We start from the raw sequence: 18,784 nt of genomic DNA on the forward strand, positions 1-18,784 counted from the left end.
TAAGAAAGAGCTGCAGAAGGATTACAATACAGCTAGATTAGTTTCAGTTCTGCAGCTGCTTACCGAGGGAGTTTAGAAACTCAGTACTTTAGAATATTTTTTTATTCTGCTCGGACATAAAATCAGCCAAACTTGTACTAATCGTGAAATCGTAAAAATATGATTATTAAACAATTTAATAATGAAAGACCTACTTTTGTGTTTTGCTGGTGTGAAAGTTTCTGAGATAATCCCACAGAACTGTGGAAGTTATTAAAAATGCTGAAACAGCAGTGATGAAAAATAAACCCAACAAATCCAAAGAGGACCCAGGATTGATCCCTGAGGAACGCCAAGCCTCATTTTAGCTGCTAAAGGCACAAAAACACAGAGTTTTGTCCTTTTTTTCTCCTGGAGAACATCAGGTTTTAGCTGCTGCAGAAACAGAGAGGAGCCAGGATTTGTTCCAAAGATCTACAGAAACATTTCAGCTGAAAAATTCCCACAAACGCCAAAACTCTGAAGTTACAGCAGTGCGAGCTTGTGCCGAATTTTCTGGTTGTTATGGATTCTTCAAACATCACAGTACCGTGAACAGTGCCCACTGCTGCTCTCCCAGCATCTGCAGATTAATAAAACACAATACATAATCATTCAGAACTGAAACTGGCAAAAAGATAACAAGCTGCTGACGGTGAGCGCGTGTTTTTACCTGGAGGAATGTAGTTTGTTTCAAAGCTTCATTAATGCTGACGAGCTGGACGTTAATTAAAGAACTGAAAGTGAGGCCGAAGCTGAAAGCAGAACAGACTGACTGCAGGCCTGAGAGGAGATTATTCCCTGTTTTCTTATGTGCTTTTATTTCTGCTGTTTTATATGCACCTGACAGGAGAGAGCAGATCGAGTCATTGCAAACTCATAGAAAGCTTTAATTAAATATTCAGTAAAGTACAATGATATGTCTGCGGGTGCTGCCCTGCAGTGAGCTGAGTCCTCCTGAAGGGTCTAGAAATGAATGAGCTGAACTAAGCAGCTGTCTGTCAAAGGATGAGTCAGCGTTATTTCAGCCTGCTGTTACATTAATGTTGAGTCAGAGCATAAATGTGAGCTGTTGGGACATTATTTTTAAACTGCAGCGGTGTATTATCTTAGTAAGGACTTTAATATGATAAATCATACCTGTTTATGTTTCATGTGTCTGAAAGGAAAAATAAATATCATCTGAATTATTGGATTTATAAATCCACAAATATCGCTCTTAAAATCGGGTCTATAGGAGAGGTTAGAAAACATGTCGTTTTCTTCCCGTGTGCCACTCATAGCAAACCTCCAGCCCTCAGTGTGTTTCAGCGTGTTGTTCTAAAAAATGAAAATACTGTTTTTAACGTCCACTCAGTGTAAAGTGTTTATAGGAGTGAAATGATCTGGAAAGTTGCACGCATTTCTGTCCACTGCAGGCGTGCACAAGTCTGCTTCTGTGGCTCGATTACAGCTAAACTCAGTAGGAAGCTTAAAGTGAGGATCGGCTTTTATTTGAGAAATAAATCCTGCTTTGTTTTTGAAAGAGAAAAACTTGTGGAAGCTCCTTTGTGCCCCTGATGGATTTAGATGATTTATACCACCCCTCTGAGCATCTCCACGTTATATCACAGGAAACAGCAGCGTGTCTTTTCTGTACCCTCCTGAGAACCGAGGGAACTTTCCATTTAACTTTTTTGTGACCACCACACAGGATATGAGGTCTCAGGAGCATGAAGTGATTAGACCCCATTCCTAGTAGACTGCTCAAAGAAGTCCTTCCATTAATTGATGCTTCAGTCTTAAAAATGATCAATCTGCCTTTATTAGTTGGCTATGTACCACAGGCTTTTAAGGTGGCAGTAATTAAACCGTTACTTAAAAAAACTTTCCTTCATGATCAAGCTTATAGTTAGGGCTGGATCAGGTGACCCTGAACCATCTCTTGGTTATGCTGCTATAGGCCTAGGCTGCTGGGGGGTTCCCATGATGCACTGAGTATTTCTTTTCATTCACCTTATTTACTCTGTTTATACTCCACTCTGTATTTAATCATTAGTTATTATTAATCTCTACCCCCCCCCCCCCCCCCCCCCCCCCAGCAGATGACCCCCCCTCCCTGAGCCTGGTTCTGCTTGAGGTTTCTTCCTGTTAAAGGGAGTTTTTCCTTCCCACTGTCACCAAGTGCTGCTCATAGGGGGTCGTTTTGACTGTTGGGTTTTCTCTGTATTATTGGAGGGTCTTTACCCACAATACAAAGCGGCTTAAGGTGACTGTTTGTTGTGATTTGGCGCAATATAAATAAAATTGAATTGAATTGAATAAACTTACAGCTCTGTCTCAGTCCAGCTGTGCTCCTGAAACAGCTGCTTTTTATTGTTCCCGGCTTCCTCCAAATCTGAGGAATTATCTCACTGCACAGTTTGATGTGAACACTGCAGAAACTTAAACACCCTTTGATCTGAATTTACAGAGATCATGAAGAATGTGGTGAAGTTTCATGTTTCTCTTTGTGTTTCATGTTGTGGCTGCTTGCAGATCACTGTATGATGAAGGCAGATACACCGGGAAAGTATTTTTTATCTAAAAGAGTTCAGTTTGAGCCTAGTTTAATGGTTGGATGTGTGCATAGATGCAGGTGGATAACAGGTCCGATCTTCTAATAGCTTCAGGTGGCCGTTAATGAGCCGAACCTGAGAGGACGTCTCGATGGTTTCTCCTGCAGTGTGCTGGAAAATGTGACCAGATTTAAACTTAGTTGCAGAAACAGGAAGTGTCATGTAACCATGGATTTATTTTGGAAAATGAAGAGGGCAGAATTATCTTTAGCTTCTATTTTGAACTTCCTGATAGCTTTTACAGTGAAGGACATGCTGGAACCAGAGTTATAGCAGTAACAGAACAACACAAACTAGAACCAGGGTTATAGCAGTAACAGAACAACACAAACTAGAACCAGGGTTATAGCAGTGACAGAAAGGAGACTCTGGAAAAAAGATAATGTGTGTGCTCATAAAATTAAATAAAACTAAAAATAAAGTTGTAGTAATTCAGTCTGTGTCCAGCATCAGGCTGGGGTCAGCAGCCGTTTGTCTTTATCTGGACTCCAAATCTGACCTCTTCTTCCTCTTCCTCTTCCTCAGGCGCTCGAGCCGCAGACCTCCACCTCCCACGTCCTAACCATTTCTGGTTTGACACCATCTTCCAGCTACAACTGCACCGTCACCAGCTTCAGCTACAGCACGCCCAGCAAACCCGCACACATCACTGTCAGCACCATTGGTAGGTGGCGCTGTTTGCTGCACCGCACCTGCACCACAGGGGGCAGTGACTGTGTTTATGAGTCCTGAAAACACCTTCACCTGGATCCCTGAGTCCTCAGAAACACATTAAAGGTGAAAACTGAACTAAATGCAGTTCAGGGAACTTCAAGGAGGAATTTTTCTCTTTAATTTGAAGGTTCATGACTTCAAGTGTTGCTTTTAGTGACCCCTGCAGACATTAAAGTGAAATGAAATCACTGCTCAGGTCTTATTTAATAAAACATTAATTTCATAACTTTGATGGTGTAATTTGAGAACGATGTGACCTAGGAGGTTCAAATTCACACCATGCCTGCTCACTGCATGCAGCCTCACATATTTCTTCACTGTCTTTACAGCAACAGCACTTTGACCCCCCACAATTATGAATCAGCTGAGCGTTGGTGCCTTCTCAGCAGTGCTGTTGTTTTGGAAATTGTGGTCGTGAGTCACAAAGGAGAAGGAAGTGGGGGGGGGGGGTGCTCACTAGTTAACCATTGAGCTTGCAGTGTGAGATCCACCCCTCACTGTTTCAACACACCAAGAAGCTACACCAGTGGGTGACATCATGGTGGCTATGTCCATCTTTCATATACAGTCTATGACTGTACAGTCAGAGGCCACCTGCTCTTTGATGGAAAGCTTTTAATGTGAAACTATTGTACAGGAAGTGTTCTGATGAAAAAAGTGAGGACGAAATGTAATACTGTGTGTTTGTGTGTCTGCAGCCAAAGAGATGAACCCGAGCGTTGCCGCCATCTCGGCTCTGGCCGTCCTCAGCATCCTGCTCATCAGTCTGCTCATTCTCTTCCTGCTCGTTCTGCGTAAGAAACACCTGCAGATGACCAGGTAACTTACACATCACTCTGTTTTTTAAAGCATTAACAATCCCTGTAGTGTAAGGGTTTATGGTTTATATGATTGCAGAAATGGTGACGGTCTTCTGTGCAGAAGGAAACCAAACCAAACTTCTTGTATTTGAAATGCTCAGTGAGATCAGTTTATGGACTTCATTGATTTTTTTAAGGTCCTAACTTGGAAATGATGGAATATGTGTCACAGTTAGTAGTATGAACCAAAGGGTTCATGAGCAGGAATCATCTCAGAGCCTCAGAGTGTTTCAGAGTTTGAACTCACTGACTTTTGTCTGCATTTTGGTGTTAAAATGAGTGTGTTTGCATGCTGGGGGCTAACCTCAGCGGTGACGCTGTGGCGCGCTGTGGGTCAGCTGTTAGCGCCCAGCTAACCAGCACTGACAATTCACATCAGACTTTATTCTTAGAAACATGACAAGCACATTTTAAACAACTTCCTCCTGTCAGGAGGGCGGACAGCACGAGCTTATTTATGAGGCTGTCTCCATGTTAGTACACAGGCTCGTTATTACATGTTATTACATGTTATTACACAGGTTTGTTATTACATGTTATTACACAGGTTTGTTATTACATGTTAGTACACAGGTTTGTTATTACATGTTAGTACACAGGTTTGTTATTACATGTTAGTACACAGGTTTGTTATTACATGTTAGTACACAGGCTCGTTATTACATGTTAGTACACAGGTTTGTTATTACATATTAGTACACAGGTTTGTTATTACATGTTAGTACACAGGCTCGTTATTACATGTTAGTACACAGGCTCGTTATTACATGTTAGTACACAGGCTCGTTATTACATGTTAGTACACAGGCTCGTTATTACATGTTAGTACACAGGCTCGTTATTACATGTTAGTACACAGGTTTGTTATTACATGTTAGTACACAGGCTCGTTATTACATGTTAGTACACAGGTTTGTTATTACATGTTAGTACACAGGTTTGTTATTACATGTTAGTACACAGGCTCGTTATTACATGTTAGTACACAGGCTCGTTATTACATGTTAGTACACAGGTTTGTTATTACATGTTAGTACACAGGTTTGTTATTACATGTTAGTACACAGGCTCGTTATTACATGTTAGTACACAGGCTTGTTATTACATGTTAGTACACAGGTTTGTTATTACATGTTATTACACAGGCTGACATCACGGAGGCTCAAAAACAGCTGTTTTTGAGCCTCCGTGATGTCAGCCTGTGTTATGTTCTCTTTTTTACTTGAACAAAAGGCATAAAAATCTTTAAGGATACATTTTAATTAAAATATAGAAAAAAAATGACTTTCATTTTGTTGTTGTTATTAAAATAAAGCATTTTCTTTTAACATGAGAATTATGGAAAAAAAATAATTTCATTGTTGAAACAATTTAATACAAAATTTAAAATGATTAAATTTTAAATCAGTAAAAATTATTCATATCAATAATTAAATCAGTACTTTTACTTTTCAAGTGAAATTTATGAGTTTTTGTATATTCATGAATGATGAAATACATGTTCAGGTTTTAGTCAGAATAAAAAGGAATAATTACTGTGACTGTAAGAATGTAAACAGCCCCGTTTATAAGTGAATGTGTTTATTTTTAGCTTAAATGTATTATTTTCTGTAAATATAAGCAGGCCTCAGGCCCTTCTTGCTGTTATATATCATAATGTTGTCTCTCCAGTTATTTTATCATTAGTCATTTATCATTTTATTTTTTCCTTTTTGAGTTTTTAATGTTTTGAAATGTGTTTAAACGTTTGAGCAGAGAAAAACAAATTTTGCTGATAAACTCTGTAATTTTTCTTCTCATTTCACAGCTCACTTCCTTTTTTTCCTGATAGGTCATCAATTATTTCTGAGTTCCTCAAACTGAACTGTTCTCACTACATTTTTATTTTGTGTTGCAGGGAGTGCGGCGCAGAGACCTTCGTTAATTTCGCCTCGTTTGAGAGAGACGGGAAACTTCCGTATAACTGGTACGAGCCGCCTCTGTGTGTTTGTTCATCTTCAGATCACAAACGTCTGAACGGGAAACGATCGAAGCGTCGGTGCTCCTCACACACGGGCGAATGTTGTTTTAGCTCGGATTTAGAGTTTGCCTCTGTGATCACACATCCTCGGTCTGGATGTCCAAACACCCTCGAAAGACCCAATCAGAGGCAGATTAGCAGCCCGACGGGGGATTGTAGAGGCAGAGCAGGGATTTAAACATATAGGCTCAGATTTGAGCTCATCTGTGGTGCTTTAAGCAGTGTTAGGTGACGACGATGATGATGATGATAAGAGCTCAGCCCCCTTGCCTGCTTTGTTTGGACCATCTGAAACGGGGTGTTTGATAATGATGAAAGCTCAGGATTTCCCTTAATCTCAGATTAAAGGGACAAAATGTTGCTTTTTGAGTAGGTTGTGTTAATTCATCCAAAACGAGAAAAGATAATTTGATATGGTTTCTCCTTTAAAATGCACAAAAAGGCAAAAGTGCCTGTGTTAAACTGTAAAGTGGCTGATGGATCAGATTCAGTCCCACATTCTGACAAACACTCAGATTTGGAGGTTTGTGATTAATATAACAGCTGAAAGACGGTCAGTTAAGGCAGAACCTTGGCTTCCATCTGCTGTTGTATTTGACTTTCCATCACTAAATGCACATTTCCATCAGAGTGTCTTCTTAATGTGACGGTGGAGTTGTGTTTATGCTTCGACTGCATCGCTGTTTGATGTTACAGCAGTGTGGATGTGATGAGAACGTGATGCCCCCACTGATGCACTGAGTGTGAGAGCATTTGTCTGAAAATGTCAAGCATTAAAGACCCAAATGAGTCCTAAATGCCTTTTATTTATTTTATATGACAGTCGAGCCAGTTTTAAAAAAAGTGATCATCATCAACATAAACAATACATAAACATAAACAATAGAACATAACTGTGACACACAGCGTTGTGCTTATGGGAAACAGTATCTTCCTGTCACTAACATTACTGTGTTGATTTTTTTTGTTGTTGTTGTGTTTATTCTCTGTGGTTAATAATTCAGCACAAAATGTTTTCTAATAATCACATAAAAACGATCAGACTAGCAGTGCATTAATCAATATGGTGTACCCCAAGGCTCGATTCTGGGGCGCTTTTATTTTACAGTGTCCCACTTCTATAAGAAACACGTTATATCTCATTTGTTTACAGTTAGATCAGATTATTTACAGTTGTAAAACATAAATTGTATAAGGAAGAAAAACAACAGTAAAATGAACAACACTCTATGCACTCTGTACACTTTTATAATATATGTTGTATAATTTTATTTGCACAGAAAAAGCATGGTTCAGGGTCCTCTTTTCTTTATTTTTGGGTTTAAGTTATTAAAATGTTCTATGTTTGCATTTGTAGGTAGATGGCACAGATGTGTGCAGTTATAAAAATTATAAAACATCTGAAAATGTACAATATGGTAGTGTCCCAAAAAGCACCCTTTCATCTGGACTAAGACACACAATAACAGTTTTTTTAATTCTTTCAGTCTGAATACAAGCAGCCGAATAGGAAATCTGTTTAAATAATTTCCTGTATTATCTGAAATGGCAAAAATATGTTTTATCATTTTGATAAACAAACATAATGTATCCAGTAACTTCTTTTCATATGAATTTTAAGTATGAGACACTTTTATGTCTGTGCCAATAAAATGTAGAAGTTTGATTTTAATGTTTATACTCTTCAACAAAAATCAGGAAAAACCCAAAATGAACAAAGATGAGTTCATAAATGTATCAGCATCAGTGGGGTCATTACCCAAGCAACACAAACGTTAATGAGATCATCAGGTTCATGAAGGTGGCCGTCACAGCCAAGTGACAAACTGAGTACTGTTTATACGTGGTGCGGGTCCTGCCTGAGAGTTGCATTGTGGGATGGTGGGGAGGACGCAGTGATGTCACAGACTCAGGCTGGGGGGTTTTGTAAAAGAAACAGAGTGGCCATTGACGTTCGGTAACATACAGACTCCTGTTGTCCTCTAGAGACACAACAGGATACTTTCTGAGCGGCTGCATGATGCATTAACTCTGTGTTCAGCACTAATGTGAAGCTCTCGACGCTCTGTGCCTCTTTACTAATGGAGCACCATGTTCTGTCCCCAACCTATCGCCCCCTGGTGTCTGTTTTCTTTATTTTTTACTTTTTTTGTGTTTTATTTTTATTTCAACCCCCTTCAGGCGAAGAAGTCTCTTTGCCTTCCTTACCCTACTGCCATCCTGCCTTTGGACTGACTATCTTTTGGCTTTTTATATTAATCCTTGGTAAGTAAGCACTTGCTGGCCAAAAACACTGCACTTCAGAGGCATGTCTAAGCAGAGCCACAGTCATCAGTATTGGTCAGAGACATTGTTTCACCCTCAAAATGAACCAAAGTGAAGCGTCACAGATCACCTCTGAATCCAGAGTTCACAGATCTGGTGCTGTTCAATATTTTTGTCAACAAATCTCATGAAAAGACCAAAACCAACAGTGTCAGTGAGGTGTACCTCAAGGCTCGATGCTGGGTCCTCTTCTCTTCTTTATTCACATTATTATCAAATCATTATATAAATATATTGTAGATATTTGTATTGATGTTATACATTGACTGGGCATGCTTATAATATCGGTTGCCACCAATTGAAATTAATTAACTGTTTAAGATTTTATTTTACAAGGATGAGCTCTAAGAAGTTATTGTATGTTGTCCAAACGTTTTTCTTATTTTCAACAAATTCCATGGACTAAAAACAACCATGCATTTGCCAATTGATGTACCTCAAGGTTCTGATCTGGGCCTCATTCTTTTCTTTATTTATCCTCTTAGTCACAGAATTATAAAACCTTATGTATTTTTTCATCTGTTTACAGCAGAGAATAATTCCCATTTCTTAAGCCAAGAATCTTTTATATATATTGCCAAGGAAAAAAACTGTCAGTAAAAGGCTTCTTTTCATTGGTCACCAATGGGCCGGCTAAAACAAGGGGAATTAATTGAGCAAATGAAGTGATCCAGTTTATATCTGACATCCCAGTCCAGAAGTCATTTCAGTTGTAAAAATTAAAGACCTGTGATTGGCTGTTTCTGTGGTCTAGGTATTTTGGTGTATTTTAATCACGAGAACGTTGTGGTTTGGGTTAAAATAAACACTTCATGATGTTTAGAATAATAACCACTTGGTAAAGTAGAGCAGGGACTGTGGCTAGTGGGTCACAGCAAACAAGCAGTGATGTCCTATTTAAAAGTTGAACATTTAATAGACCAACCACCCTGAGCTCCTCTCTCAGCTTTATTTATACTTCTGTTTCATTAAAAATACTGTGGTTGCTGTCTTTTTTGTGACTCTAGTGTCTTCATGGCAGACCATAACTGTGTAGGGAGGGTGTGGCTGAAAATATCCTGTGATTGTTCTATAATTGTCCTGACATTTTATCAGCTAGAAAGAAATGAACTTTGTAGATGTTAAATCTGGTGTTCTAGGAGGGTCAGTTTGTGTTGATTTTCCAGAACAGACCTATCTAAAATGACTGAATGAATTAGCCTGATTGCAAAGCCATTGTCTTCTTTTGCAAGTTTAAAGTGATCAGGATTAGCACCTCCTTTATTTATCTATGCCTCACCAAGCTTCGTTATACTCAGTGCAGTAGTTTTTGTATAAAAACCTCCACCTCACCGCTTAATCTTAACATGTAGTTTATGATGCGACCAACATCTGTTTGTAACTAGAGATGTGCTGTTTCATATATGGATGAACTTTAGTAGTTTTGGATGTCAGTTTATAAGCATTATGGAATTCAGAAGTTAGTAGAATTTCAAAGTAAGATTCCAGATAAACTTGATGTCCACAAAACTCCAACTTACCATTTTATTGGAGACTAAGTTTAAAAAAAACAATTTTTTTTATTGTTATTTAGTTTGTTTAGTCAGCTGGAATTTATTAATATTCAACTGTGCAAGTATAAAATAGCTCAAATAAAATGAAAAAAACAAAAACATAAGCAATAGGGATCCATTTTGGGGCCCTTTAGGTCTTTAGTATTAGTTGTTAGTAAGAAGAGACACTCAGTGCTGAACTGGATCTGTGACTGAGGTTTGTTGACAAGAAGCAAATATGTAAAATATCACCAGACTTGCGTTTAGCATTTTGACACTACAGGGAACTTCTGGGGTAAACAGGAAGACAGCAGATGAATTTTCTGACATGTTGAACTTTGTCTTGCAATGCTGTGTCTGTGGTTGAACTCTCAAAGTCACACTGAGTATGTTTTACTAACATGTTGGATGAACTTCAGCATGAAGTGAAGTCTTGATGCTAACTCTGGCTTTGGTGTCTGCATGCCGTCTGTCTTTCTCTCTGTGGAGTTTCTCTTTAGGAGTCTTTGTAGCTCAGTCGTGTTTTCTGTTTTCTCATAGATTGTAGATGTGATGTGCATGTTGATGGTGCAAGATGAACTAGCGGATTGTGTTTTAGCCTCTCCAGATTTCCTCCCACTTGGTGTCTGAAAACTCGGCTGTAAACTGAGTGAACTTTCAGAACATCATGAGTGATTCTGGGAGAAATTTGGCCCAATTTAACACAACTTGTGTTAAATGGTTGAATGTGGGTATAGAAGCATGAAGAGCAAAAGTTACTGAAGATGCATGAATGATGTGGGGATACTTAATGGCTCAGTCACACTAGAGTAAAAATAGGATGGCAACCTCCTTGCACAACCATTAGATTGCTGCTGATAGCAGACTGTCTTGTTGTTTTATCACCATATTGATGCTTTGAAGACATCAACTAACCTGGTTGGTGGTTGCAGACCTGGTTTTCAAAGTGATCACTTTAAAGGCAAGAAAATTACAAGTTCATTGCACACTTTTGCAGTAGTTATAATCATGCCATGGTCGTTTTTCCCCCAGTGTGACTGCAGCATTAAGCAGGTAACAGATTTAGATGAAGGACACATTTTTGAGCATGATGTTATTCTCCTGCTGTGATGGTTCAAGTTATTGTGAAGCTCTGTTTTGTTGGGTTGGACCGATGCTTGGGTTCAGTAATGGCCTTTTATAGAACTTTGTGGCTGCTGGTATTAAAGGGGACCTATTCTTCTCACATGCTGTTTTTTTTCACAGTTCCAGTTTGTCTTATACTGGGCGTTGGTGCAGCCCCTCTGCTCATCGTCTGAAAACAAGACCCTTTAGCTCCTGCCTGTTGAAGGCCCGCTGCCTAAAAATCCTCTTTCTTCTAAATGGCAGAATAGGTCTCTTTTAAAACAATCAAATAGAAATTTTGATTTCCATTATTGTACATGATGTGTGACAAAACATGTAATCTACCATTTAATTTCCATGCTAAATCTGGACAGTCAGAATCAACCAACCCTCAGTTTTGATACTTTTATGTTCATGACAATAATTTCCATTTCTTGGCAGACAGAGAAAGTTGAAAATGAAACAGAAACTTTTCCTTATATTTGGTATATAAAGACCTCTTATGAAAGGATGCCATTGGACACTGTTATAAAACTGATATTGAAACAGGCATTTAATTTGCTCATTCATTATAAGATGAATTGTGATTCACATAAAAAACCCATTAGACAGATTTAGTCTAGAATAAAATATTTTACATTTTTTGTCAACAGACTCAGAAATGGAAACTGACTTTTTGATTTGAGCTTTAGAATTCTTGCAATTTATGAAATAAAAATATTTTTTTTCTTAGCACCATGTTGGTACAAATGAGGTGATTAAACTGATAACATTTATATATTTTTAGAAAAGCAGAATATTTGGAGTTTCCTGGTGTCAAACATTTATTTGACACATGACATATTTTAAACCTAGTGGCAGTCAACAAGTTCACTCTCAAATATACTGTTTACATCCACTTAAAGTCTGCATGTATCTGAATAAAGGCTTTAACTCCTCTGTGCTGCAGCTACTTCCCCTGTGATTTTAAACTGAATAACTTCTTAGGGTAACAACAACCACAGAACCATAATTAAAGGGATATATAAGGTAGATACTTTAATTAGAATATTTTCTCCATTTTACCTGCTGTCAGAATATTCTTAACTGGGAAACAAAAGCATCAACCTATCAACCTTCAGCCTCTAAGGCTGTAAAATGTAGCCATCACTGAAACCCTGCAGTTCCTCTGCAGTCCAGCAGGGAGTCTCATAGAAATAAACATATTTACAGCCTGATACAGAAACTGCTTTGGTCTCAGGGATCATTTCCCCCTTCATAAACCCTGGGGGGGGGGGGGGGGGGGGGGGGGGGGGGGGGTCTATAATTTCCCTATTTAAATAAAGTTTGCATCATTAGGGGCGTGGCCTCTCTGACTGACAGGTGGATGGTGACACAGGCGGCTGTAGCTGCTAGCTGTCTGCTAGGCTTCCCCTCTGGAGTCCCTGAACTGGACCTCTGGACCGTGTTTGTGCTGTTGGAGCCTTTTGGAGCCTTTTTAATCCAATTATCTGACCAATAATATGGCTGCTGTGGCTTCATTGGACTACCAGACTGTCCAAGAAGGCGGAGCTAACTAGAAACCAATGGTTGACCTCTGGGCCTACTGCTGTGTGCCTAATATATTAAAGCTGCTGAGGGAGTGAGTGACTTACAAACTGTAGATGCTGTGACCACACAGCAGGGGGTGCTGCTGCACAGAGGGGTAAAAACCTGCATCGGTCAAAGCCCAACACGAGCTAACGCTGTGAGTGAAGGACAGGTCAGAAATCCTCACGAGGACTTGACATCTTTGTATTTTATAGGAGCAAGACCGCTTTAAAGAAACGGAAGCTAACAAGGTAACAGCGACTGCATGCAGCTTTCAGCCCGTGGGCTTCATGTTTCTGTGGTTTGCTTTCTTCTGTGTGTGTGTGTGTGCGTGCGTGTGTGTGTGTGTTTGTGTGTGTGTGTGTGTGTGTGTGCCCATCACACTAATACCATCCTTCAGCCAGGAAACAGTTTAATCCAGCAGATCATGGAGAAACTGAACGATGATATTACTCTGTACTCTGCTCAGGGGGATTTCAGGTGTTTAAAGGTTCGTTAATAAAAGATTTCATGCAGGACGTGGAAACTGCTAATGCTGTACCTGCAGTGATGAACCCATGAATGCATCGAGACTGTAAAACAGTGAATAGCAGGTACTTTGACTTTAAAGTGGCAACAGACACGTTTTTTGTTTTATCTCATTATTGGACTAAGAGTTCACTGCAGTGTAGTAACGATTCGTTAATCACCTGTCTATGCTGGTTACCTGTAGCAGTGTTTTAAGAACAAAGGCTAAGACCAGCAAACATGAAAGAAGTTTGAGTCCAACCAAATAACTTAATTCAGACCTTAGCAGGAAGTCCTACGATTTCTCTGATGCTACGTTTCCACTGCCAAGGCGTCGGTGCTCGTGCCAGTGCTGGTTTCAGTGAACCTGCGAACCGCTTAAGAACGGGCCTGCATTTCCACCGCGCTTTTTGAACTGCTCCTTTACATACGAGTGTGGGCGGGTCCTCGTCTGGACACGGAAGCCGAAGCGCACAAACGTGGGAGAACACGCTCTCCTTTCTCGTGCTGCAAATACGTTTTAGGGTCCAAACCAAACTACTGCAGCATCTGTGTGCAGCACAGAGGGAAACAGACAGCGATTAGAGCAAGACGACAAGTACGCACTTTGTGTCCTTTTAGCTAGCTTGCGATGCTGGAGTTGAAACTGTTTTTTGGCCGAGTGAGATTGAGGTGGAAAAAACACAACAGTTCAAATACTGGCACCGGCACCTGGTCGGTCAAAAAGGGGCCTGACGGGCCTCCAAATTGGCTCCTTTCTACCTCCCTACATACCTGTCTACCTTTCTTCCTTCCTGCTTACCTGTGAGCTGGTGCTGCGTTAATAAGAAGAAATGGGCCCTCCCAGCTGCTGTGCAGGGCAGCTGCATTCTAACACACCAGCTGGTTCTTTATTTTAATCAGACTCATTTCATCGACTGATTTATTTATTTAAACTTTATTGAAACCGTTTACAGTCTGAAAAACTAACATTAACGAGCTAGCTGTAGCTTAGCTACGCTGTGTATCTGGTTCTGCTAGCTGAGAAGATAACCTGCTGAAGCCCAGCCAGGGAGGCGTAGGGATGAATACGCTGACAAAATCAAGACTGCGCAGGCGGGTGATTCTCTGACTTAGCAGGCACGCTAACGTGAGCTAGCATTATGCAGAAGCTTGGCGTGCCTTCACAAATCAAAAAGTCGTCTGTTGCCACTTCAGTTTAAACTGCTGAGCTCAAAGAAGCAATAAATGTAAAGTTTTCTTTCCACGGTGTTGCAGTGTGAGCTAAAGAAAAGCCTGAGGGCTTCATTAAACCAGCAGGTCGTTTGGGGTTAAACAGGCGCGCTCATTAAAGGTTTAATGCCTGTAGGACTTTGATTTCCAGTGAGATTTCAGATGAAACGTGATGAAGGTGGAGGATGTCAGCCTTTGATGGGTTTTCTTTGTGCTTTCAGCCCCGTGCAGCTGGACGACTTTGAGGCCTTCTTCAAAGACATGAGCAAAGACTCGGCCTACAAGTTCTCCCTACAGTTCGAGGTACCGCTTTAATCAAGTTTTCTGAGACACGCCTGACGCTCGTACCAAGAGGCAGAGTGAAACCTGTGAAAGCCTTATCTGTGGTTTTCATCATTTAACTTTCATTCTGGTGAGGTTTCGACATAAAAACCAAAAGAGGAAGTTAACAAATGCCCCAAAAAGACCTTTCAGAAGCTGCCAGGCTAGTCGGCAGAGCGTCTGCTGGAAACGAGGCGATCACAGTCTGCAGGCTGATTTAGCTCAGCAAGAGCGAATGATGCTCTCATCCTTCAACTGTCTTTGCAAAGGAGTTAACTCTGTCACTGAGATTAATGAGCAGGACCTTTAATATTTCTTCAGTTTACATACCAGGACGTTTCCTCGTTTATCTGAAATAGGACATCTTTTAGATCATAACAGGTAACTAGACACAAGAGGAGGACTCAAACTACAGCACAAGGATCAGAGACCAGGATTAAATGCACTTCACAGGAGAACAAACCAGAAACAATGAAACACCAAACAGAAGACAGGAAGCCAGAGAACTGAAACAGGATTAAATAGAAAGTGAACAACAGCCAAGAACAGCACTCAGAAAACTAAACTAAGAAGCCTGCAGACAGAAACAATGAAACCAACCAGGAATTAGCAGGAAAAGACAAAAATTAAAAACTGTAAAAACACAATAAAGTAGGAATCAAAGAGTAACATTAACAATACAAAAATGAAAGTCCTAAAACTAAAAATGCTGGGTCATAAACCCATGACCATGATGATGAGATCCAAGCAAAACATGTAGTAACTAGAAACACAGTGAGGACGCTGACACAGGCTGACAGCTTGTTCTTTCATAGAGATACAGCGACATGATGAATACCATACTTAGCCAGCTAGCGATAGCTAACTATGTTTGGAGTTTGTTACCAACTAAACGTGTTGTAATTGCTCATTTTTCTAATCTCTTCTTTTTCCTCCTCTCCCTCAGAGGGACAGCTCCTTTCTGTCACATTTCTCTTTTGTAGCTTTGGTCACAAATGACCGTAATGGTTCAAATTTTACTTGGGAAGAAAATTGTGTGTATATATATATATATATATATATATATATATATATATATATATATATATATATATATATATATATATATATATATATATTGTTTTGTTTTTCTTTTCCTCAGGATCTGAAGAGCATTGGTCTGGATCTTTCCCATGATGCCGCTGACCTGCCCATCAACAGGCCCAAGAACAGATACACCAACATCCTCCCCTGTGAGTGTGCACACTGCGCTAACAGTTTGATGCTAACATTAACTGCACGAGAGCTGAAAGTCTGCTGAAGCTCTGAGGTCTAATTCTACTTTACAAACATAAAATGAACATTAAAAAGATATTTGAGTTAAAGCACTTCCTGGATTTTAATTGGATGTGTTTGAGGTGGTCTTTTGAATGTGTAAATATGCAGATTTATAAAAACTAGAAAAATAGAAGCACAGACCAAGAAGAGAGCAGGTGCTGGACTAAGACCAAAGCCCACAATCTGCACTCAATCTGAACACCCTGCATTTTCTTTCTGATGTATGCAGACTTTAAAATCAAATCAAAACATCAGAATTGTATACTGAAACAAGTACACACACAATAATGGTGAGCTTTCATTGTTGTGACTGTAAATCACGTGAACGTTTGTTTTTCCTGGAGTATGAGGACAGTTTTAATTCGTCCCTGTTAGAGTTCAGACATGAGCTGCAGTTTGTTTCTGCTCTCAGATGACTTCAGTCGAGTGAAGCTGATCTCAATGCACAACGATGAAGGTTCAGACTACATCAACGCCAATTACATACCTGTGAGTACGCCAGCACTTCTGTCCCACATGAGGAACATTACATGGTTCCTTTTTTTTCCTGTGTGGCAGTAAAACTGTGCTTGTGTTTGGATTTCAGGGCTACAGGCATAATAAGGAGTACATCGCCACGCAGGGCCCGCTGCCCGAGACCCGCAACGATTTCTGGAAGATGGTTCTGCAGCAAAAATCCCCGATTATCGTCATGCTCACGCAGTGCAACGAACGGCGACGGGTGAGACTTCATATTTATTCATTCGATTTTCAGTAAGTGGAAAATCAGTGAGCTTTGAAACAACTGTACACTTTAGCCAACATTTACATACGTAAACACACCAGAGGTAAGAAAACACTAATGAGTTTTTGCTATTATATATGATTCATTAGAAAAATTATTTAAAAAAGAGTTGATGCCAACAGTACAAATATCCTTTGTTTGTATAGAGAAGACCCAAATGATTCATTAATACGTTTTGAAGAAGGTTTGTTGCAGCATTTTTCTGTGAAATCATCATTTTTATTTTTATTTTATTTATTTACCCCTTTTAATGTCAAACCTTTTTATTCAAACTAAGCACACAGCTTGTAATGTGACTGGCTCAAACGCCAACCAATCACATTACAGGCAACATTCTTGGACATGATCATCTTCATCATCATCCTTTCAGCTGCTCCCTTCAGGGGTCGCCACAGCAACTCAGAGAATTTTTTTTTTTTTTAAAGAATTGCAAAATTATTAATGTGATATTTCAGAGTTAGTATGCATGAGGAGAAAATACATGTAAAATATATGAAAATATATAAAAGTTTTAAAAATTACTAAGATTTTAAAATTCCAGAAATTCAACTGAATCCATGGGGGGGGGTCACAACCACATAAATATGGACGCAGGTCTAGAAATAGAACGACTAAAGTTGCACCATTATGCCCCCTGGTGGTCAGGTATCCTTAACTGCAGCTTTAATTTTCTTTGTGTTTTCAGGTGAAGTGTGATCATTACTGGCCCTTCACAGATGAGCCCGTGATGTACGGGGAGATTAGCGTGGAGATGATGTCTGAAAGCGAGTCTCCAGAGTGGACCATCAGGAAGTTCAGAATCGGATACGTGAGTTTCTTCAACTTCAAAACAGCCGCTGAAAAAAGGTTTGCAGTCAGTGCGTTTATCTAACGCAGGTATTGCCCCTGCAGGCCGATGAGAGTCAGGACGTCCTCCACCTGAACTACACTTCGTGGCCAGATCATGGCGTGCCCACGGTAAACGCCATCGAGAGCATCCTGCAGTTTGTCCATATTGTCCGCCAGCAGGCCAACAGGACCAAAGACCCCATCATTGTCCACTGCAGGTAAGGCTGACTCCTTAAAAACATCCAGTTCTGACTGGAGACTCGTGTGTCAGTGCCTCTGGTGGACTAGGAGTTGAAGAGTTACAGAACAAATACCGTTCCAGTTGATTAAGTACATGTTTCCCCTTTCTGCCAGCAGGTGTCTCTAACAGGCATTCTGTATTGTTTTGTGAAACTAAATTTTAATGGGTCCAAAAACTTAATACAGTGGAAATCCAAAGTAAGTTACCATTGATAGGATCCACAAAACAGGGCATCCAGTGATGTGGGTGGTTGTTTTTTAAACAGAAACAACCAACAACCAATGAAAGAAAAGGCCATAAAAGAAAATACTCGAAGTCTTATTCTAGGCCACGCCCATCCTCTACCAGTGGTTCTGCTCAAAACGTCAGCTGGTTTTGCTGGATGGTGGCAAAGATCCCAGAATCCTGAATGGAGCTGGATTAAGTACAAAACCGGACCCAGGTCCTAGCACTGGTTCTAGTCTGGAAGGTACCACTCAGTAACCAGCTGCATTTCTGTCACTCTGTTCTTCATACTGATGTTGGCGACGCCAACTTTAGGACCAGCAGTTTGTGGTGCCATTGAGCCTTTTTGTTTTTGGTTGGAATGCTTGGAAGCAGTTCTAGATTAGACCTGGTCACTGCAGATTTGGAAAAGACCTAAAATCTCTCTTTTCCAGTAGCGCAGAGCCAATTAGGTCTTGGTGGCTTTAGAGAGCTGGCCAGAACCTGAACCCTGGGTTCTGAGTTTGGAACCAGCAGATTTGTAGTTCTAAGCCTGTGCCAGATTTTTGGCACCAACAGTAGTTTTGTGTGGTGCCAGTTCTCATTTAATCATTTCCACCACGTTGGTGGT

General features: G+C 40.1%; 1 protein-coding gene across 2 annotated transcripts in view; it reads left to right on the plus strand.

Annotated features, from left to right (window-relative positions):
- ptpro (protein tyrosine phosphatase receptor type O) overlaps nt 1-18,784 on the plus strand; it is a 45,143-nt gene that overhangs the window by 21,055 nt on the left and 5,304 nt on the right. The window contains exons 14-24 of one of the 2 annotated variants that reach the window (XM_030719956.1): nt 3,141-3,279; nt 4,028-4,148; nt 6,087-6,155; nt 8,391-8,474; nt 12,955-12,990; nt 14,680-14,761; nt 15,921-16,011; nt 16,509-16,585; nt 16,683-16,817; nt 17,566-17,688; nt 17,772-17,926. In XM_030719956.1, coding sequence (XP_030575816.1) covers nt 3,141-3,279; nt 4,028-4,148; nt 6,087-6,155; nt 8,391-8,474; nt 12,955-12,990; nt 14,680-14,761; nt 15,921-16,011; nt 16,509-16,585; nt 16,683-16,817; nt 17,566-17,688; nt 17,772-17,926 — 1,112 coding nt within the window. The remainder of the gene's footprint in view (nt 1-3,140; nt 3,280-4,027; nt 4,149-6,086; nt 6,156-8,390; nt 8,475-12,954; nt 12,991-14,679; nt 14,762-15,920; nt 16,012-16,508; nt 16,586-16,682; nt 16,818-17,565; nt 17,689-17,771; nt 17,927-18,784) is intronic. The other variant, XM_030719958.1, reaches the window with a different exon arrangement.

Source organism: Archocentrus centrarchus, chromosome 23, assembly GCF_007364275.1.
Source record: "Archocentrus centrarchus isolate MPI-CPG fArcCen1 chromosome 23, fArcCen1, whole genome shotgun sequence".
Taxonomy (NCBI): Eukaryota; Metazoa; Chordata; class Actinopteri; order Cichliformes; family Cichlidae; genus Archocentrus; species Archocentrus centrarchus.